The sequence below is a fragment of the Tribolium madens genome, unplaced genomic scaffold, assembly GCF_015345945.1.
Source record: "Tribolium madens isolate multiple individuals breed KSU strain unplaced genomic scaffold, Tmad_KSU_1.1 Scaffold_91;HRSCAF=231;Tcas5.2_LG7, whole genome shotgun sequence".
Lineage (NCBI taxonomy): Eukaryota > Metazoa > Arthropoda > Insecta > Coleoptera > Tenebrionidae > Tribolium > Tribolium madens.
This window is the reverse complement of record NW_025401063.1, coordinates 15,906,351-15,929,455: the sequence shown is the minus strand read 5'-3', so window position 1 is coordinate 15,929,455 and position 23,105 is coordinate 15,906,351. Positions and strand designations below refer to the sequence as shown.

At 30.6% G+C, this 23,105-nt stretch overlaps 5 protein-coding genes across 6 annotated transcripts; 2 read left to right on the top strand and 3 right to left on the bottom strand.

Annotated features, from left to right (window-relative positions):
- Window positions 1-10: 10 nt before the first annotated feature.
- LOC123011077 (protein krasavietz) lies at window positions 11-8,578 on the bottom strand. Of its 2 annotated transcripts, none has more exons than XM_044408352.1 (7): window positions 8,351-8,578; window positions 7,834-7,904; window positions 7,604-7,780; window positions 7,398-7,558; window positions 3,943-4,485; window positions 3,561-3,883; window positions 11-302 (listed from the first exon to the last, which is right to left on the bottom strand). In XM_044408352.1, the coding sequence occupies exons 2-7, from the start codon at window positions 7,892-7,894 to the stop codon at window positions 299-301; spliced, it is 1,269 nt and encodes a 422-aa protein (XP_044264287.1). In that variant the 5' UTR covers window positions 7,895-7,904; window positions 8,351-8,578; the 3' UTR covers window positions 11-298. The 2 variants fall into 2 exon arrangements, with proteins under 2 accessions (XP_044264287.1, XP_044264286.1); XM_044408351.1 differs by having other exon boundaries at window positions 3,557-3,883; window positions 8,351-8,574.
- A 4,265-nt stretch (window positions 8,579-12,843) lies between these two features.
- Window positions 12,844-14,340, bottom strand: LOC123011396 (stomatin-like protein 2, mitochondrial). The gene is made up of 5 exons (XM_044408802.1): window positions 14,183-14,340; window positions 14,026-14,136; window positions 13,580-13,976; window positions 13,129-13,529; window positions 12,844-13,083 (listed from the first exon to the last, which is right to left on the bottom strand). Exons 1-5 carry the CDS (start codon window positions 14,225-14,227, stop codon window positions 12,910-12,912), a joined length of 1,128 nt encoding a protein of 375 aa, XP_044264737.1. The 5' UTR covers window positions 14,228-14,340; the 3' UTR covers window positions 12,844-12,909.
- On the top strand, window positions 14,306-17,319 carry LOC123011394 (coiled-coil domain-containing protein 112-like). The gene is made up of 8 exons (XM_044408800.1): window positions 14,306-14,587; window positions 14,639-14,739; window positions 14,789-15,018; window positions 15,065-15,212; window positions 15,264-15,484; window positions 15,539-15,741; window positions 16,230-16,478; window positions 16,525-17,319. The coding sequence occupies exons 1-8, from the start codon at window positions 14,307-14,309 to the stop codon at window positions 16,553-16,555; spliced, it is 1,464 nt and encodes a 487-aa protein (XP_044264735.1). The 5' UTR covers window position 14,306; the 3' UTR covers window positions 16,556-17,319.
- LOC123011397 (maspardin-like) lies at window positions 16,559-17,871 on the bottom strand. Its single transcript, XM_044408803.1, has 5 exons — window positions 17,642-17,871; window positions 17,349-17,589; window positions 17,071-17,300; window positions 16,776-17,024; window positions 16,559-16,728 (listed from the first exon to the last, which is right to left on the bottom strand). The coding sequence occupies exons 1-5, from the start codon at window positions 17,738-17,740 to the stop codon at window positions 16,660-16,662; spliced, it is 888 nt and encodes a 295-aa protein (XP_044264738.1). The 5' UTR covers window positions 17,741-17,871; the 3' UTR covers window positions 16,559-16,659.
- A 200-nt stretch (window positions 17,872-18,071) lies between these two features.
- Window positions 18,072-19,451, top strand: LOC123011395. The gene has a single exon (XM_044408801.1). The coding sequence runs from the start codon at window positions 18,138-18,140 to the stop codon at window positions 19,329-19,331; it is 1,194 nt and encodes a 397-aa protein (XP_044264736.1). The 5' UTR covers window positions 18,072-18,137; the 3' UTR covers window positions 19,332-19,451.
- The last annotated feature ends 3,654 nt before the right edge of the window (window positions 19,452-23,105 follow it).

Below are 23,105 nucleotides of genomic sequence, written 5' to 3'. Positions count from 1 at the left end.
AAGTCGTGCGTAAAATTTGTTTGTATATTAAAAAAATTGACAATAAATCATTTATATATAACATTGAGTCGACAATATTGGCGATATTGATACAAATAACATTTTTTCCGATGCAGTAATACTTTAATATGAATAATTTGAAGAGGTCAGTACAAGTAATACAGATCCCCGGTCACTATTGCCTGCCGCACACCAACATAGTAAGGCACCAGAAATGTTTATACAATGATATAATTACATTGGAAAAAATGGTATTTTTAGTTGATAATTTGGTGGCACTGATGCAATGAAGGTTGTGTTATCTGTAACAAAAAAAAGTAAATGAGACACTAATTTCGCAAAAATATTGTTACATCTTTTGATAACATTTAGTTTTCGAAACCACTAAATGCCAGTACTGATGTTGTTAATTTCCCAGGCAATAATATAACTTGTGCTCCAAATTTTTTTAACACAAATTGTGATAATTGTCTGGTTTTCGTTAAGGCTAAAGGGGAGGAACATGTTTTAGTTTGTTGCTAAAGCGGCATTTATATTTCTGTTTTCTCTTTAACTATTCACATTTTTTATAATTGAAAAAAAGTTTCGTACATAAAATATTATTTGAAAACTCGCCAACGTAGCACTTTTTTAATTTTCGTTTTTTCTTTGAAAAAAATATTAAAAACAGGTATAATAGAAAATATTTTTGAAAAAACAAGGTAGGGCGACGAATCACCATTTTTTACTGAAAAGAAAAGTGTTTTTATTTTTGAAAATCGATACCACTACCCAAGAATACGTATTTTTAAATAAGGCAAACTCTTATACCACATTTCCTGAGGTCAGTTTACAAAATTTAATTACAAAAAAATATTTGAATTCGCGTTTAAGTTGACATTAGACAATAAAAAAAAATACACGATTAGGGTTTCAGCAGGTGATAACAACATTGTTGATAATAATTTTGGGGAACCAATAATTGGTCACAATATTGCGAAATTGAATTTTTTCTCTTAGAAAAAAGCTAGAAAAAATAAAACGTTACCTACTAGAGACGGCCAAGAAGACTACGGAGAAAACTGCAAACAACCCCATTTGAATTCAAGTATTCTCAAAAAAGAAGTTAGAGATTTTGTAGCAAGTTTGAATGTAACAGAAGAGAAACGAGACTTTATCGAAAACGCTACTAGGGAACAAAGTGGATCTGACAATTGGTTTAATGAAAGAAAATATAGTCACCGCCTCGAAAATAGGAAAAATAATTAAAAGAAGAAAAACCAGTTCTTGGGCTCCCTTAGTTCGATCGTTTCTATACAGAGTGTCCCAGGTTTTAGGGCCGGCCCAAAAATAAATATTTCTAATTAATTAAAAAAAATTGTTAGTGCAAACGATAGAGGATTATGTAGACTTCAATTTCATGCTTTAATATTGTTCAAAATTTTTAGCGTATGTCAGGACTTTAAAAACCAAATTTGGAAGAAAAAAAATTAATTAAAGTCTGTTTTTTTTTTTTAAATGGAAATGTCAAACAGTCTTAACGTTGGCATCACTAGTAAATTCATTCATGGTAATTTTAATAAAGGAAGTTGGCAGTTCCGGTTTTCTGAATTAATTTGAAAACAATGTCATTTAACGTCAACACAAAAAATCATCTAAGAAAGTTTAGAGACCAAACACCAAAAAAGGAATAAATTCGGTACCGCTAACAGTTTTTAGAAATTTGGAAATGAATAGTTCGCAAGCAGGAAGTTAGAAAAAGGGCCCGTTAAAATGTAAAAGCAATTTGTAATGCAGGTTTGCTAAACATTCTCAATTTTTAGCAAGAAATTGACAAGAATACAAAATAAACATGAATGAGAAAGAACCTCGGACAGAACGCAATTAAATTAGTGTCTTGTGCATCGTTTTTGAGGAACGAGTTGAAAAAGTAACAATTTTGAAATTAAAGTTGAAGAAAAATTTATAAAATGCATCAACTTTGAGCTCATTTCAATAAATTACACAAAATTTATTGCCACTCATCATAATACCCACTTGTATCTTTTGCTAAATAACTTTTTTCCGTATATACACCCTTTTTCTTCAAAGTTTTTGTAGCAAGAATCTCATTTTTATCCACAACATTGTACTTATTTGCGGTGTGTTTCTGTCAAAATTATTAGCACTGAATTCTGTCTTTAGACCTTAGGTAATGGTGTCTGTCTTCAGGTATCCAATTATAGCGCTTTCAAAGAGCAAACAGGCACACAAGATTCATAAAAGTCAAAATTTTGACAACATCTCAATTTGAACACATAACCATAATTTTTTAACAAAATTTCTAGGGACAAAAACAAAAAGCAAACAAAATTTGTGGCTATGGAAACAAGCTGCTACCAATTTTTTCACCAAAATTTTGACTTGGTAATTTCCATTAAAAAAAAACAAACTTTAGAATCTTTTCCACATGATAAATTTGCTTGATTTTTTCTAATGGTCACTATGAAAATTGGATAATGTAAAAGTTGATAGATTTTGGGTAATTAATATTTTAATATTGAAAAGTGGGTATTCTGGAAATTTATGGTCAAGTTTGGGATGATGTGCTGCTAATGCATTGACAATAGAATGGAGGCTTCACAATAGAGCTTGGGTACGTCATAAATGTCATTGCGGAACCTTTTTTTCTCTCAAGAAAGTTTCAAATTTGCAATATTAAAATGGTAATTATTCAAAACCTTTCAACTTTATCATTATTCTATTTTCACAAATACCACAGACAAAATTCAGAGAATTTTATCATGTAGAAAATATTTCAGTTTCCTTTTTCTTTAAGTGTTCTTTTTTGCAAAAAATAAAACCATCGAAGAAGCCATAAGAGAGAGACCTCATTTTTGTCTAAACAAAAACAATAAATTGAAAAAACAACACGAATATTATAACGCAATTACGGGTCACCAATAAAAAAATTTGTGATTTTATTTTATGGACAGAACAATGTATTTCTATTAATCGCATTTTTCCGGATCCCACGTTATGAGAAAAAAATTTACCCAAAGGCCTTAGTACCAAAAATACTAGAACCTAGGCTATGTAAGTAAGTCAATGAAAATAAGGAAAACAGAAAAAGAATAGAAAAAAAAATACGTTTTATTGATTTCAATTTTTTTTACTTTTAAAAAAGTTATGATATTTATTTCTTACTTTCTGTTCCACTTTTGTATTTTTTTTATTTGAATGTAACTAAACTTTTCTCTGACAAAATTTTTGATGCGAGTCATATTGCGACCTTGGTACATACTTACATCTTAGCTTCTAACAAAACCAGCATCTTTCACTTCCAGCTTTAAGCTATTTCAAGTTTTTAGGTATCCCCCCACTCTAATAGAGCGAAGTTAAATAATTTTTTTTTCCAAAAATTGTTACGTTGGCGAAAATTTTAAATGTCTTTAAAACGTAATTCAATATTTTGATTTAAAATTGGATAAAAAATATCGCTAAAAACAGCCAAGTAAATTTCAATACACTTGTCATTGTCGCACACTTGGCTTAACTCTGTCGTCCCCTTTAGCCTTAATGTTTTTTGAAAGCTTACCTACTCAGTGCTGCCTTCAGAATCACTTTCTTCCTCAGCATTTTGAAGCCATTCAACGAATTGCTTCATCTGATCAACAAACATCATCTTGCCTTTAACGCTGTAGTCCTGTTTATACCATTTAAGAATAACCTGTTCGGAGATAACATCCGTCTTATAAAAGAGCATAATGATCTTTTGGAAAGCCCTCATAAAAGTCATGTTTGAATAGCAATACTCCTGTACTTTTAAGAGCAGATTTAGCTCGGAACGAGCCGACTGAGTGAACGCAGAGAACAAACTAGTGTAGAGTTTCAAATGACGGACAGCTTGGTCGGTAACTAGTTCCTATAAACAAAACAAAAATTAAATAAAATTATCAATAAATACAAATTTAGATTCCTCACTTCTTTCTTGGACCATTCGGGGATATCCATAAGAGTAGTCCAGATAATGCAGACCGTTTCATGTTCTTGTATATTCTCTTTAGCAGCAAATTCGCGCAATTCTGTGATAATGTCGCGTTGGGGCTTATTTTCAGAAAGGCTATCGGCCAACATAACTTGCAGCTCTTTCTTGGCTAGCTGTTGATGTTGGTCGTTGTACAACTTGAGAATTTCTTCCAGTCCGTTCTCCTGGAAGGCATTACGGAAGTACACCTGAGATTGTTTCGTATCGGGAACGAAACTCATCAGATGTGATTCGATGTTGGATTTCTTAATGGCTGAATACAGGGAATTTACACCCTTGTCCTGACGCCAATACTTGAACACATCGATCAGGAAATCCAATGCCAAATGGTCCTTGACCAAGTGCGAATTACTCAACACTTGGACAGCACTGAACGGAATGCTGCCATTCGAGATCCACAGATATACCATCACAGACAGTTTTTTACGTTCGGCTGGAGTGAAGTATTTCACGAACATCAACACTTTCTTTATTTCATCCTGAAACAACACATTTTCGCATTATATTGATCAAATAAACACACAGTTGTTGAAAATCGCATTTTTCCAAAATCTGGCCTTTTGGTTTTTATACGTCGTAGTTACAAAACGCATTTGTATCATATTATAATCGCCTGTCTTATAGTAGTTGAAAACAATAAACTACTTATTAAAGTTTGTAATTAATAGCAACGTCATGAAATATTTTACAATAATTAGATATGTTACGTGTTACATCATAATTTAATCCTAATCTATCATAATATGATTTCACTGAATCGTATAATGATAAAACTATTGATATAAACATTTTTGATAATCAATTCCATGCAAAATATCGAGGCAATATAAAAATAAACCACGTGATCTGCTAGATTGCTTTGTTGCAATAGTGTTTCCGACTAACTAGTTGGGAAGCGGGTCTTCAAAACGGTCTTTTTCTGAAAATTTCTTCATTGAGTATAGATTATTAAATGGTGATTATTATAATTTGCAAAATAACACTAAACAACTTTTAGAGAAAAAAATGCATACCCATGTATTTCATTACCTTAACAAAATTTTTGTGATTTACTTTTAATTTTATTAGCAAATAGCTAGTTTCTTCCGTTTTTTATATTTATTTTTATTACTTCTAAACAAAGCAAAAATCCCAAAGTGGTAAATTTAATGCCATAATAATAATACCAAATAATAACTAATATTATACAGTATGTCCCCGGATTTTTTTACTTTTTATTTTACGCTAACATTGCAAAAGAAAACATTTTTTGCTTCACCAGTAAGTTTGTAATTTTAAAAGTTATTATTTTTATGTTAACTTACCGCTAATTAAACAAAAATAATTGTTAAATTTTTCTATCACATCACACTTTTTTGTTACAGACGATAATTTTACTGCTTTCTGCACAAATGACTCCGATTTAAAATTTATTTAAATTCAAATTGTTGCTGAATTATTGCAGAATTATTACTATAAGGGTGTAAATAGGTCTTAAAAACATTTCACTCGCATTTGGACTTCTTTTCTAAAAATTTAGGGAACATGAGTGACAAACAAGACGAGCGTTTTCATCAAGATCTGAAGGGTTTTCAAAGATCGACACGAAGGTTTTTGGGATGAAAAATGTTTGTAAAAAAACATAATTTTAATAAATGGCAAGTCAAAAAACAGCTTTTTTAACAAAAACAAATATTATTGAATTAATTAATTGTCAGTAACATCGTTTAAAAAAAAAATCGCCAATGTGATGAGACTTGAAAAGCAAAGAAAGATTGTTAATTTGTTAATTGTTAATTAATTTTATTAAAAAAAAAATTCTCCATTTTTTCATTCCTCATTATATCTATATTATATTTACATTATTTTTTAAATTTTAAAGCAACTTAGTGCATGTAATAGTACGTACTATCCCGCACAAAAGTATACGTCTTTATATTGTTATTAGTTTGCAGATTAAAAAATGTAAAATACACCAAAAAAGCTTACATACCTAATTCATAAGATAAGTTAAAAAATCATGTTTGTTACTTTTACACATTTTTTACTGTAGTAGTGTTTTTTTTAACATTTTTTCTCTAGGGCGCGAGTTCTGGCGCACCCTGTATTGATCAAATAAACACACAGTTGTTAAAGCCCTATAGACATTATCCAAAATCTGGCCTTTCGTTTTTTATACGTCGTAGTTACAAAACGCATTTGAATCATATTATAATCGCCTTTCTTATAAATAACAGATAAGTACTTGGTTCTATTTCTCAATGTTTTATTTTAGTCTACAAGATTAAAGTAAAAAATGAAAACAATAAACCACTTATTAAAGTTTGTAATTAATAGCAACGTCTAGAAATAAAATAGTTATTTATCAAAGATATTTCATGTGTTACATCATAATTGAATCCTAATCTAGCATAATATGATTTCACTGAATCGTATAATGATAAAACTATTGATATAAACATTTTTGATATTCAATTCCATGCAAAATATCGAGGCAATATAAATAAAAATAAACCACGTGATTTGCTAGATTGTACCTAAATAAATACTATTTAAAACTAGTTTCTACAAATTGTATTAATTACTTTGTAAATGTAAGTCATTTTGTTGAATTAATACTTTACCAAGAAGTTAAACAAGTTTTTCATTTACTTATATTATAATGACAACAAAATGATGATTAATTTCATAACATTTAAATCGGGCCGGGATTAAAACAATTTCAAAATGCATTAGTACGTTTTCATTTCATTTGTGAAGAAAAACCACAGTAAATTGCAAATTAAACTGTATAAATTTTATATCAGACAAGACTATAACTGTTCTTTTAAATGTACAGTAAAATCGATAAATTCTTAAAGTTATTAATTTAACAGCACGAAGTCAATTATAACGTCACTTCCCGTTTCCTGTGGTAAAACGAAGTAAAATAAAACTAAGCAAAAACTTCCTCCTGGTTGTCATTGACATTTAATTTCTTAGGCTGGTTTAGAATTGACCTCCACTTATTAATTAAAATTATAATTTCACAATTAAAACCACTTTGTGCTCCCCCAAAATAACAAAAAAAATTACGTTTTTATCAGTTTCGTAACCTTGTGACATATTTACAGTTAGAATTCTCTCATAAACTTGTCCTTATTCTTTAATTTATTTGCACACGTGATATATTCATTCATGGTCCAATTACAATACAATAAAAAAGAAACTAATTTCCCAATGAATATCTCCGACTTGGAAACAACGATTGTGGTATTGTTTTTTATTTGAGAAAGTTTAAGACAGTTACACTTTTTTTAACTTGTAAGTGAACGCTTTGTCACCTAAAACCGTTAAATAATTTGGAAGTATCACTTCCTCCTCCAAATTTTTCGGGCTAATTATTGTTTTTCATGAAGAAATCGATACTTACTTGGAAAATCTTCTCCAAGTATTTATAGCGACGCATTAGTTTAATGAAAACCTGTTCCCAGCTTTTCATAATTTCCATATTTATTTCGTCAGGTGAATTGAAGATGCAAGCGGAGGTTTTGAATGGTGCCTCCCCTTCCTGCAAGAGTGTACCTCCCGGTACTGTTTGAAATTAGTAAAAAAGTGTAAAAATTGTGTGATTTTTACCAAGAATGCCTCCAGCGATGAGTATGTCAAAAAGACTTTCTCCATATCGACGATAATCTTGTTTATTGCCTGCACCGTCCAAAAAACGCGAAATTGCTTCAAAATTGTTGTTGCATTGATCGAGTCCAGAGATTATTGCATCCCTAAACCCTACTGGATCGTACCTTTCCTTTTCATCTGGAAACGAAAATTTTGTGAGAAGAGTTTTGTTGTTTTTTTGTTTTTTTTACCTCTTTTTCTGGTCTTGATGCGTTGACCGGATAGAACTGGTTTTTCTACTTTTTGACTCATACAAAAATTTCTGAAAATGAGGAATTCGATTAATTTCCTGCAAAAAGTTGATATAAGATATGAAATGTCGCACAGTGAGAAAAACGCAAAGAAAGGATTTTTGCTTGAATTAACGGCACAAATAAACATGGAATCAGGTCAACGACTTACGAATTTCTACAAGGAAAATGACAAAGTCGTAAATTCACCATTGTTTCGACTTTTACACGAAATAAGGAATGGGTTTGTGCCCAAAATATCGAAAATTTGCAAATTGTGCCTTTTTAGAAAGTAATGTTGCACAACGCGCCCGTTTCGCATATCGCAGAAGGCATGGTCCACCATTACAAGACAGTTGAATCGCGAAAATGCAACAAATGTCAAATTTCCGGCGTCCAAAAATAGCCCACGATTGAATATTTGACAGCGTCTATTGTCGCATTCATATATTACAATATTTTATTTGAATAAACTTACATTTTTACGGTTTTAAAAAAATCACCTCACACGAGCTCACGAGAATTTTCAAGACTGGCTCGTCAAAAACTGTGCGACTGCGGACTAGAAATAAAACGTAATGGTCGAACCGGAATCAATACGGACTACAAGCGCGGGAATTTCAAAAGTTCACTGTTTTAAACGGCTCTGATTTGGGGTTGGTTGCACTTTTCTGATTTTTATTCTTATCGAAAAACTAATTATTGCTAAAACCCTACTGTGACGCTTAGAGAAACAAAAAAATGCACTTTTCTAGGATTGCTAGGAAGTTGCATCGACACAATAAAGTGCATTTCAAACCGGAAACGCTTTGGCTTTAGTTAATTTCTTTATTTGCAATTTATCTTAATTTTTACACGGAACCAGGTTTGCATAGGTATATTTTGCAAATATTTTAAATAAATTAGCACTTCAATATTTCCTTCATAAAAATAGAGCCTTTAATATGAATATTTAACATAGTTTCTCATTCACTCGTCTTAGTTTTCAGGTACAGAAAAATGATTTAATATTTAATACATATTTTGACAAATTGGTTATTTATGTGCTATGCTGTTGACTAGTCAACAAAGAAATTCTAATCTTATCTTATATAAACTCTATAAATACTTGCCTAAGTTCTGGAAATGGCAAGAAAAGAGTATTTTCATTTTTTTCATTTTTTTATACAGGTGTCCCAGAGTAATAATGTGCCTGAAAAAATTTTGGAAGCAACCAACATTACATTTCAAAGATATCGCGGATATTAAAATATTTAGTTTTAATAAATAAAACATACAGGGTGTTTCACGTAATTTTACGAGGCCTGCGCCTGTAAGATGCAATCAATAATACATACATATCTTCTCTAGTTTGTTCACCCTTTAAAAAATTACAACGTTTTTAGTTAGTTAGTGATTAAGATAGATAAACTAGAATCATATTCATGCCGTCTCTTGATAGAACAAATGATAATTGTTTCTGAAAAACTGCACTTTATGACTATTAATGAAACAGTGATTAGTTTGACAAGTACTGTCATGGGTTTCCAAAAATTAAATAATTAATTTGTATTTTTTGTATACAGTGTTCTGTGACTTTTGTATATTTGGGTGCGTACATTAGGCGCAAGCCTCGTAAAGTTATGTGAAACACCCTGTACATACAGTGACCAAACAGCACACTTCAACTTTAATGTATAAAATTAAAAATTTGCTGAGAATTACTAAAATTTTGCCGAAAACACCAATAAGATTCTCATTTATCAAAAATGTTCTCATTTGGAAAAATATCCAAATAGACGAAGTAAAACTAAAACTGGAGTAGTCATTTTGACTGATAGAAATTTATCAAAAATAAAAATACGATTACTTTGTTTAACTAATTAAAACAAAATATTTTAATATCCACGTTATCTATGAAATGTAATGTTGGTTGCTTCAAAAAATTTTTCAGGTTCATTATTACTCGTATACAGTATGTCCCCGGATTAAATTCACAAGAGGAAAAAAAATGTTATCTTTGATTTTACGCCAAAACTGCAAAGGAAAATTATTTTTTGCTTTACCTGAAATCAGCAAATCTGTAATTAAAACATAATTATTTTAACTCAGTAGAAAGAAAAGTTAATTTTTCTCTGCTTTTTGAGTCTTATCACATTGGCGGTTTTATTATTTTGACAATGATGTCACCTTGACAAATGAGTTTACGCAAGTTAAATAACAAAAATATCTGTGAAAAATATAATTTTAATAAATGGCAACTCAAAGAAACAGCTTTAGGATAAGAAACAAAGTCATTTTTAACAAGAATTATCATTTTTTAATTAATAAATTAATTGTCAAAGTGACATATAGTTGTCAAATAAATAAAACCGCCAATGTGGTAGGATTTAAAAAGATTTAAGTACAGACTTGCTCGTTTTAGGTAAAGCAAAAAATGTTTTTCTTTTGCTGTTTTGGCGTAAAATAGAAGATACATTTTTTTTCCTCTTGTAAACCCAATCCGGGGACATACTGTATAATCTAAACATTTTATCTAATAAAAAACCATCTAAAACTAAGTTGATTTTGATAATTGCGTGTTATTAACTTACTACATTTTGTAAAAATAAATCCAAGATCGGACATTAAATAAATTACTGAATCAGAAAAAGTCTTTTGATCTTATTCTGCAGTCTTAATGTCAATTTCTTCAGAATTTTGGTCCTTTGATCCGAGTTTTTTTTCCGAAATTATTAAATGTAACCATGTAGCACTAGTACACCTTTTTCAAGTGTAATTCAGAAAGCGTAAGATACCTATATTTCAGAAAACTTTAATTGTAATTTAGATTAGTCAATTATATTTTAGAAAGTATTAATTGTAATTCAGAACCGTAAACCGAATTTCAGAAACCATCAGATGTAATTCAGATTAATTAATTTAACTTCACAAAGTGTTAGTTATAATTCAGTTTGCCATTTGTAATTGAGAATTCGTCAATTCTAATTCAGAATTCGTTATTTAAATGAAAATAACTAATAAATAATACTAAAAAATATAAAACTAAAAAATAATAAATAACATTACGAAAATAAAATATCTTATTTATTTGCAAAATGGCAAGTTTATGTAATTCTTTAGTTCTGAAAATATCTGAATTACAATTGATATTTTCTGGATTACATGTAACATGAAATTGAATTTATTTACTGTTCTAAATACATGTAATGGTTTCTGGCGAATTACAATTATTACTTTATGAAATACAATTGACTAATCTGAATTCCAATTTATACTTTCTGAAATTAAATTAACTGATCTGAATTACATTTCATGGTTTCTGAAACTCACTTTACTCTTCTGAATTTACAATTAACATTTTCTGAAAGACAATTGACTAATCTGAATTACATGTGATGGTTTCTGAATTACACTTGAAAAAGTGTAGAAAACACTTTTCCTTTTTTATCTAATATACGTGTTAACATAAAAATATTAATTGATAAACTCTCTCAACTTGGTTTTAAGAATTCCACTGTTTGTTGGTTGCAAGTTACTTCTGGTGTGCCTTAGGGTTCTCATTGGGGTCCTATATTGTTTCTTCTTTTTAAATATTAATGATCTAAGCGAATGCTTCACTTCTTCTCACTTTTTGTTTTTCGTCGATGACTTAAAGATTTTTTCAACTATTCAATCAAGTCATGGGCTTGTACAGGTGGTGCAATATCAATAAATTTTATTTAAATATCAATAAGTGTCATTTATTACTTTTTCTAATAAAAAATCTACTATTTCTCATAGTATTTTAAATTGGTTTATTAAGCTTAGTTATCCCGAATTCAAAAGAGTTATGATAATATTTATTTTACTGTGGAAGAATTATTATTTAGTTTCGACCTAAAAATCTGATCATTAAGATCCTTATTTTTAATTGAAACCAAAATAGAGGTATGTCACTGTTAATGACAAAAATAAATATATGTAAAAGAAATGCGCGATCTTGGGGTGACCTTTGATTGCAAATTGACATTTAAGAGCCACTATCAACATATTTTTAACAAAGCTATGAAAATGTGGGGGTTTATTTGGCGTTCTTCTCGAGACTTATCTGCAACTTCTTTTAAAGTTCTGTATTGTTCTCTAGTCCGCTCTATTTTGGAGTATTGCTCGATGATATGGTCCCCCTTTTACAGATATGAGAAAGTTCAAAGGAAATTCTTGCGATGCATAGAACACAAAATGGGGTGTCAACATCATCAAGGCGACTGTTCTTGGGTTCCAAATATATTGGAGTCTCGAAAAAAAAATTCCGATTTGTGTTGTTTGTAGTCTTGTTAATGGTCATCTGGAAAATTCAAATTTGTTGTGCAAAATTTCTTTCTTGTGACTGTTAATCAACTAGAGGAGTCAAAACTTATTTAGATCTCAACTTCCTGCACCAACATAACATTTAACAGTCCTATTAGACGCAAACCTACTGAACAACGAAGAGGAATTTGACCTTTTTTTATATAAATACAATAGACTTAAAAGTTTTTTAAGGAAATTAATTAAATAATTTTATTAGTTTGGGCTAGATAGGGTATTTATATTATGTTTTCTAGTGTGTACACTATGTATTCATAACTTGTAATCATGGGTTTTCCCGTAAATAAATAAATCAGTTGATAATTTCTATACTACATGATATTTTTCTGTTTTCTCAATACTATTTGACATCTCGAAACATTTTACGTAAGTCCAATTCGCCTAATTTAAATCACTGATTAGTCATTTTACTCAGAAAAAAATGTTGATATACTATACAGTATATAAAAAAATAAAAAAAAAATCATTTAAATGTTATTTTGTTTTCAGTTGCACAAAATGCTCATTGTGACACCGAAATAGAAAATGATTTACAAATTGAAATTCCTCAACAATTTTACATGAGATATTGCGATGATTGAAGCATTCTAAAAAGTTTTCGTTTTCTTGTAGAATGAGATACAGGATCTAAAAAATGTTACATCAATTATAAAATAATTTAATTGATGTTGTTCTCTACAATAATGAATATCAAAACATACAATAAATCTATTTAAAGAGAGGAAGCGATGGTTGATTTTTGCTATCTTTGTGCTTTTTCCTTTCCTCGTCATCACTGAACAGTTCCGCCAAATCATTTTGGGAAGAATTCAAACAATCATCGATTTTTTTCACATTAACATTGCCTTGCGATTTTGAGATCGTTGAGTAAATTGACATGGCCTGAAACAAACTTTCAACAAAGCCCCACAAATGTCTCGCATTTACCTGTGCCACCAAACTCGAGACATCCCCAACATTTGACGGCAAAATAAGCGTATTATTTGTCTTCGCCAACTTATCAAACGCATTTACATACTGTTCTGCTATACTCAAAGAAGCTGCATTCGGACCCAAGTCCTTTTTAAGAGCCTCAGCTACTAGTTTCAGCCCCCCGGCTCGTGCCTCAGCAACGGCTAAAATCGCAGCTGCCTCTCCGGCAGCTTTGTTGATTTGCTCTTGTCTCTCGGCCTCAGAAGCTAGAATTCTCGATTTTCGTTTACCTTCAGCGACGTTGATGTCAGCCTCGCGGACACCCTCAGATTCGAGAATAGCAGCACGTTTTTTGCGTTCAGCTTCCACTTGCATTTGCATGGCTTCTTGGACTCTTGGGGGCAATTTGATGTCACCTTCAATTGGATTTTAAACTGAAGTGCAATTGGTTTAAAGAAAAACTCACGGATTTCATAACGCAAACAGGTCATGCCCCACGCTTCGCTTGCCTTGTTTATTGAGTCTACTATGGAGACATTCAGATTTTCCCTCTCCCGGAAAACTTTATCTAGGGATATTTTGCCCAATTCTGATCGCATTGTGGTTTGGGCTAATTGAGTTATTGCAAATTCGGGATCTTCAACACCATAACTTGCTAAATAAGCGTCTATTATTCTTAAATATAGTACACCATCAATATTCAGTGTGACGTTGTCTGATGTGATGGCACTTTGTTTGGGAATATCGACCGCTATTTCTTTTAAACTTTGAACATATTTTACCCTATCTACAATTGGAATTAATACGTTTAAGCCGGGTTCAAGTATCCTGTGAAATTTCCCCATTCTCTCAACAACCCAAGCCTGAAATTATGAAAAATAAAACTTTTACTTAATTTCTGTAACAACATACTTCCTGTTGTGGCACAAACATAACAATTGTGTTTATTGGAGTGTAAGATCTGTGTCGTACGGTTACAGACCGAAATGTGTTGTTTTGAATCAAATCAACAGTTGAGGGTTGCTGCAAATCAGAAATTTACAATGCATACAAAATTTGCCTCACTTACCCTTAATATAGTTCTACATGTATTTAAAAGTTGTCTCGAAAACATTTTGTTAATTTTCAACGATTACAAATGTACTCAGACAAGGAAACTTGCCTAATCCAAGCAAATGTACCATAACCTCTAAATGCCGGTTATAAAAAAAATTGGCACAATCGGTAAAGACGATTTCTACTGTACCGGTCGGCACAAAATTTTCAAAATTCCGATACAGGGTGTTTGTAATTCCACGTATCCAGGTTTATCAATACAAACAAATAAAATGGACTCGGGACTTTTAGCAGAACTAAACAAGTTAAAAAATGCGCAAGAATATTTAGAAAAAAGTAATAAAGTATCGAACCATTTTACGAAATATGACTGTGACTTGGATTTGAACGAGTTTTATTCAACTTTAGAAAATGAAAGGTACAGTATTGAAATGACTATCTTTTGTGTATTTATTTATTTATTTTGCAGAAAAAATGAAACTCAGCAACTTGCAAATCATGTAAAAGAAATTTGGTTGTTGTTAAATGCGGAAAAAACACTCTTAAAAGAGGGAAATGTAGAGTTATTGGGTCTGGCAAACTTTACTTTTTTTCAAGTTTCATTTATTAATAATTTTAGATATTCGTTATTTTAAAAAGAGAATGATTGATCTTCAGGAGAAACTTTATAATTTAAAAATAAAAGTCGTAGCTGATTATGAAACATTAAAAGAACAAGAAGCAAGTTTGTCAGAAGTTCTAGAAACGTTTAACAATAAAATCTCAGAGTGGGAAAAAAATATAAGTGTTTCCAGGCTTAATAACCATAAAACCTACAACAAATCGCTAAAATTTGATAGTGACTATAAAGTAAATTTATCCAATTTGGTATTAAGATGACAAAACAATGTTTTAGGAAGTGAAAGAATTTATGGATTTTGTTAACAAAAGCAATGGTCACGAAAATGGATGGACAATTGAAGATCATCAACTTTTTTTAAAGTTTCGAAATAAATACAAAAGCGTTGATGATTTATCTGTTAATTTACACAGACTTTTACCTGGTATTTTTTGTCTTAAAAAATTTGAAAATGGTCTAAAAATAATCATTGCAGATATCACTCCTACTGCGGTTAGAGAACACGAAGCTTGGTTTACAAAATATTTATTTTTGAAGAGAAAAAAAGATGAAGCTCTCGATAAATGGCGCAAAGTAAAAAAAGCAAATGTGTCAGAAAACAAAAACGATGAAGAAGTTTGTGTGAATAAAATAAAACACAAAATATTTCAAAAATGTGTTGACGAAGATGTTCAAAAGAAAATCGCTCAGTGGAAAGTTATACCTTGTTAAAACATTCAATATTCTATTCCTTTTACTTTTTATTTTAAGGCCGAGAAGGAGATAAAACGTCAACAAGAAAAAATAATCGAGGAAACAAGAAAAGAAAAAATGAAACGACTCGAAATCGATAAAAAACGACTTCATTACCAAATAAAAGAAACAGTGACAAAATGGAAAGAAGAGAAACTTGTTAACGAATTTAACGAAAAAATTCAAAAGGAAGTGATAGAGGAGCAACAAAGAAAAATAAGGTTTGTGGTATACAGGTGCGCCAGAACTCGCGCCCCAGAGAAAAATGCCATATAAGGTAAGATACCAGGAACATGGAAAAAATTTATCTATAAAAATTTCGAAGTTATGAGGGTTTAAATTTTGCACTTTGACTCTATTTATTTCTGTTGGAAAAATAATTTTCCAAGTTTTTTTGCTACAGACTATTAGAAGAGGAAACAAAGAAGCTGTATCCTAAATTAATTGTAACTCTGTATAATGTTATTTGTGGCTTTTATTGGCAAAATTTTTGTCCCTTTACTAAATAATTGTAAAAAAACATATACTAGATCATCAGTATCATTAGACATAAAAAAAAGTCAAATGTCAAAATTTTTTGACAGATAGAATTTTTTAAACAATTTTTCCATGTTCCTGGTATCTTATCTTCCTTGAAATTTTTCTCTGGGGCGCGAGTTCTGACACACCCTGTATAAAAAAACAATTAATGAACATTAAACTATTGTAGAGCTTTTGAAGCTAACAAATTGATCAAACAATTTCAATCGCAAGACGATATTTATATTGGAAGAATGCGATCAAGCAAGTTGAAAAAACCACAAATATCGATCAGAAGTAAATCGAGTTATTCTGTACCAAAAGATCCAAAAAGAATTTTACAACCCACCAAGCAGTGGTTATTGCGCACTTCAAAAAATAATTTTCTAGAAGGAAACTTTTGTGCTTACGTCCCAAACATTAAACAAGTCCCAAAATTGTAAGCCGATAATTTTGTATCTATTCTGAATTATTGTGTTTTTTAGGGGAATACCCGAATGGCGAAGAAATACTTAAAGCTTGTACAAAGTAGTGTTTTATTCTTAAATGGAATTTGGTGTCCTTGTTATTTTTTTAATATAATATTTATAATTATGTACAAAAATATAAATGGTAAAAATTCAACAACGGTTAATTAGTGGTCGGTCTGATGACGAGAAATCAGAATCGTCAAACTGTCGCAGATGAATCTAAAATTTCGCTTTTAGTTTTTTTTATTTTAAGAGTTTTTTTTCACCTGTAAATGCAAATTTACTTCGGAACAACGACTTAAATATGGGAAATTTCCACCAGTCTTAAGATGAGCCAACTTAGCATTAGGGTAACATTTATAAAGCTCTTCTCTTACAGCATTTGATAAGGCATATTCATCAAATACATCAATGACAGTAATGGGAAGATCAGCCAGTTTGTGAGCTTCCACATATCCTCTAAGGCAATTAAGTGTAAGTCTACTGGCAAGTTCAGTTTGAGGAAGGCTTTCCAACTGAAAATGACGATTAAAATTGGTAAATGAGAAAATTACTTGTTACCCTTTCAACCATAAAGTCAATGGCTTCAACCATTTCTGGATCAACCTTTGCTGATCCGAAATTACTCATAATCATTCTCTTCAAAACGAGGCCTGGTAACATCCAGAAAATTGCTGCAGACTCGTGATTATTGAAAATGGCAGTGTCAGTAAATGTATTGCACAAAATTAGAGATGCTACTCTTGGACATTTTATTGTGTATTCAGCAAATTTTTGAGCCAAGTATCCGCCTGTAATATAGTTTGTCAGCAAACACTTATTTATTTTATTTGAAGTACCTAGAGAAGCCCCAAAAATGTGAGCTTTAACAATCCCTAAATAATCAAGAAGTTTCCTAAAACCCTCACACCATTCTTTCACATTCCAATAGACAGGGGCTTCGGCTGAAATCACTCTGATTCCTTTGGCTGATAACGCAAGAGCTTGTTTAAAAAATATATCTGCAGTCCCTGATGCAGGAGGAAGACAAATTAATGGACATTTTACCTTCTTAGGACCACAATCATATATTCTCCATCCCTAAAGACCCCAAAAAAGTACAAAGTAACAACAGATTATTACATGAAAAAACCTTTGTGTTATCTGAATCAACTACTACTCGTTTTAATGGAACACTACTTCTAAAACTAAGGTATTCTTGAGATTGAGACAAATCACTAATATAACTCATTTTCAGTCTTGTATTGAAAAGACTACTGTTTTATTTAAAGTCATTTATACAAATTACACATAAATTTTCACAAATAAAATCCTTATCAAAAATAAAATGTCGTTCACATTGGCCTCACTGGGGGGGCAAGAATTGGAAAAAACAAACTATACAAAGGACATAAATCATTTTATTAATTGGGTAAACAAAAATCATAAAAAATTCAGAGATAATCAACCGCTGCACAGTAACAAAGTATTTTGTTCACTTCCTTGAATAAATTAACAGATAAGTGTTAAAAAAATGTTTTTAATTATCGGTCCTGGATTACGTCCTGTAATTATCCACGAAACGTCAAACTCATATGTTTATGTTAACCTCAAAATCGCATAATGTCATAATCGAACCAATCTAAATAATGAAAAAATACCATCAGCTTATGTTATTAATTATTTCTATTGTGAGTTTGAGTTTGTTCCTGATTTATCGGCATGAATACAACCGCTTGCATTATGTATTAGAAGTGTTTAACTTTTTCGGACAACCGTGCAACATCTCTGACTTGCAACAAACCGAAAACATATTGAGTCACCACGATTGGGGCCCTTCTCCCGTGTGGCAAGAGCATGAAAGTGGTTATATTTATTCCGCGTTTCTTACCCGACAAAACGAAGCCAAGGCTTTGACTTTACTCAGCGATGAAAAACTGGTGCCTCGGAATTGCTACTTCTGGTTTGAGGACAAGAAGAAGGCAATTATTGGGAAATTCAAGTTTTCCAAAGTGATGAGTGATGAAAACGTCCGACTGAATTTGTATTTCTACATTTGTGAGATGAGCAACAGTGAACATGTGCCATATGCTGTTTCGTTCAGTTACAAAACGCGGAAAGATAGTGAGTTGAAGAAAATAATGTTGACGAATTCGTTTAATCATCAAGTGCATATTAATACCACTATTTGTGTGTCGCCGTCGATTTATAGCAAGCGACGGCTCGTGGAATTCATTAGTTATCATAAATTGATTGGAATTGATTCGTTTATTTTTTATAACAGGGATGTTCCACATCGATTGGTTAAAATTATCACTAATCTTTCGACAAGGTTAGGTTTGCAAGCCACTTTCTTGCCGTGGAATTTCCCGAAAGGCGACAGTCTGGTCACACGATCAATCGTCGAAAACGATTGTCTTTTACGGACTTTTGGCCAAACTTTGTATGCCGTCACTTTGGAATTAAACGAGTATATTGTACCTTTGCGCAGCTACAGTTTTAATAATTTTTTGAAAAATGTTGACAGCGAGTCGGGACGGATGAGTCTACCTGTGCAAAAATTCTGTATTGAAAACACTGACACGGCAAAACCGATTTCGATGGTAAATACTGACGTTTCAGATGATTTCAATTATAACATAGTTCGATATGTTTACAAAAATAATCAAAGGAAGGAAGATTTGTCCACTCATGTCGTTGATAAGGGGTATGCGACTATACACAAATACGTGAGATGTTCGTTTGAACCTTCCAAAACGCGCAAAGACAAGTCCATTTTGAAATTTTCTACTGATCTCACGCGGGCCACACTTTTTCAGCTACTTTTGCACAATCAGATTTAAAAATTGAGCGCTGAAAACTATACTCGTTTTCATATTAATGTGCAAGAGATCATTTTAAAGTGGCAACCATGCGAAAATTCAAACAATCCCAACCCAAATTATTTTTTCAAATAAATGTATACCCCATGTAACAAAAAATAATTAAATTTAGGATTCAAACAAAGATTTTTGTCATTATTGATGTGATTAAATTTGTTCTGAATGACATGAATGACACTTTTTGTGTAAATCGGCCTTTAAATTAAAGATTCATTTAGACCTCTACAACCTACTTGATGCACATTAATATGAAAAAGAGTATATGTAATATTATATGCATTTATGAATATTTTGCTTAGAAACAAATTATTTTTGTTTACACAGTTTTTACCTCACGTGTATTTACTTTTATTGTGTGTAAATGTATTAATTACATATGTAACGATTGTAATGTACAAAGAAGAAATAAATTGAAAATAAATAAAATAGGTTTTGGTTTTGTTTTCTCCCATTTTTCTTCAAAATCAAATACAAGAATTTTTTAAAAAGATAAGTGAAAATGATGAAAAATGATTTATTTTAAAATCAATTAATAATAGTTGTGTTTCTGTGGTTATCACAAAATAACGAACTGAAGAGACTGAAAGAAATAGGAATGTAAAATGCTTATAAATTAATTTTGTACAATTTTCATGCAAAAACACTTTCCAAAAGTTTTGCTAATGCTGTCCATTTCTTCATTTTTACTATTTATTTACTCAAAAAATTTTGTAAAAGTAATAGAGTTAAACAAAAACATTTATTCAAAATTAGTAGTAGAAAAAAGATCGATGGTATACTTATACAGGCTGCGCCAGAACTCGCGCCCCAGAGAAAAATTTCAAATAAGATAAGATACCAGGAACAAATTATGTCAAAAAATTTTGACATTTATTTTTTGACATTTGACATTATTTTATGTCTATTTAATGATACTGATGTCCTTGAATATGTTTTTTTATAATTATTTAGTAAAGGTACAAAAAATTTTGCCAATAAAAGCCACAAATAACATTAAACAGAGATACAATTTAGGATACAGCCTTGTTTCCTCTTTTAATAGCCTATAGCAAAAAAATTTGGAAAATTATTTTTCCAACAGAAATAGAATCAAAGTACAAAATTGTAACTCTCATAACTTTGAAATTTTAATAGATAGAATTTTTTTAACATTTTTTTCATGTTCCTGGTATCTTATCTCACATGACATTTTTCTCTGGGGCACGAGTTCTGGCGCACTGTATGCATGGTGCTGGTGGTGAATCAAAAAAACCGGAATGAAAAAAAAATAATTAAACATCTGGAAAAATACTTGGAACACGGACGAAGAAAACAAAAATAATAGTATATTCAAAACAGAAGGAGAGAGAGAAAACGAAGATGGAACAACTAGAAGACTTTAACGAAAACTAGAGGAGTTTAAAAACTACCAATGAGTGAATACGTTTTATTATCACTTGTTTTCTGTTGTATCAAGACTATCAAGGGATCTACTTGCGAAAAAAGAAAAACTGTCACATCTGACAACTGTTGTTCATCAAAATTCAGTGCCGTACAATAATTTCGATGCCAAAAGGAATTTGTTATTAAATAAACTTAAAGTACCTATTTGCTTAAATTATTATACACCGGATGTTCGGTCTCAAACTCGAACATAGGGAAATAATGTTGAATGCGATTTTTGAGAATTTCATCAACTTCTTTCATAATAAAATAAAGAAGTACACTTGAGTGCAAAAAAAACGCAAATTGTCAAAAACAAAATTGTTAAATTTTTCAGAGATTTACAGTGTGAAAAAGGTTGTTCGCAAAAAGGTTAGAAAACTATCAAAAGAAATGTCGTATTTAGTGGTCTTGTCAGTGCAGTGTCGTAGTCAGTATTAAAAACAGAAATGGAAAAACATAGAAAAACTTGGAAAAAAGTTTGGAAGATGCCTGACAATTATGAAATTGTGAATTGGGACAAAAACTACGTCAAAAAATTGGCATTTATTAACAGGCCAAATTACATTATAAAAAAGATCAATTTGTGTTTTTTTTTGCACTCAAGTGTAGGTAATTGGTTTTTATTAAAAACAACAAAAAATAGTAATAAAGTATTTAATAATAAAGAAAATCAATTACGTTTTGACCGTAAAAGCCTTTTCTACATGACTTAATAAATTGTACAAAACTTTGTCATATTTACGTAAGGGCTAGTTGGGCTATAGCCCAGGGCGGCAGAATTTTAGGGAACGCCAATAACATCTTCATTTTGATTAAAAAAAACAGTAAAGAAAGTCATCAAGAGAAAAAATTCAACTCAGTCAAATTAAAATAAAAGTGGTCGTCAATGTCATTTCTAAAATTAAGAAATACCTACTAATAAATAATTTACATTTTGACAACAAAATCAATTTGAAGACAAATTACCAAACTTTATGATGCCAGGTAATTTAAATTTAAGTACGCGAATATATTGGTAATTACATAGGTAATTAATTATATGCCAAAATGTCACATTGACGACCACTTTTTTTTGAATTTGACTGTATTTATATCGGTTGCATTTTTTATAATTGTTATAGGTTTTTATTTAACTTTATTGTTTGTTTCTCTGCACAAAATTTTGCGAATCAAATTTGAGATGATTTTTATTTTACATATTTTATAGTACATTTTTTTAATAATTTAACTTATTTATTTATTTGTTGAATTTTGATTAAATATAGGTTATCTGCCAATCTGACATTACTGACTTACTTTGAGTTCTAATTTAAAAAAAAAAATTTAGAAGAAATAACGTACAGGGTGTTTCATATAATTTTACGAGGCCTGCGCCTGTAAGGTAATACATATTCCGATACGAACGCGATTACAAATTTTGAAAAATTGGATTATCTTTTCTAGTTTGTTCACCCTTTCAAAAATTACAACATTTTTAGTTAGTTAATGATTAAGATACACTACTCCAAAAAATTAAAGGAACAAAAAATTTTCCTACATTTTTTGGTGATTTTTGAGAGGCTGTAACTCATTCAAAAATGGTTGTAGGTACTCGTATCTAAATTAAAAAAAAGTATTTTAAGCTTTAAGTTTCTAGTTTTGAGATCTTTTGGCAAAATTTTTTTCTGTGCTACGCTTATCTCGTAATCCTAAGTGATAGCGCAAAAAAAATTCTAAATTTTCTTGTTTTTTCTTGGCCCATTGACGTGGGATTTCTTTTTTTTTGGTTAAGTCAATGCATAGGCCGGACAGTCTGTTCATCTTTAATATGCTTTCTTCATATTCTCTTTACGTTAATTTTTTTTTAAGTTTATTTGTCGCTGAGATATCTGACTTTAAGTGAAAAAGATCTTTTGTCTTTGATTATCGATATCAATGACGTCACAAAGAATATAAGGGTAGTGTCAAAAACTGGAATAAATAATGTCTTATAAGATCCTTTTAAGATATTTTGGAAAAAAAAAATTATTTTTAATATTGATTTAAAGAAAATAGAAAAAAGTAAGTTTTTGCGTTGTTTTAAAAAAATCTACCACGTATTTACTAATATTCATGGGGAGACTAATGGTTTTAGGTGTTTTTACAGTTTAATGTATCCCTGTAGATTTTTAAATCGCTCCATCAAACAGTTTTCTCAGACCGTTTGACAAAAGAATTAAAGGAAAAATTGTACTTGTTTCTGAATCTTGTCTAATCTTCGTCAAAATGAGAAAAACAGTTTGTTTTTAGCTTTTTTAACAATTTCACATCAGTTATTAATTAAATTAAAAA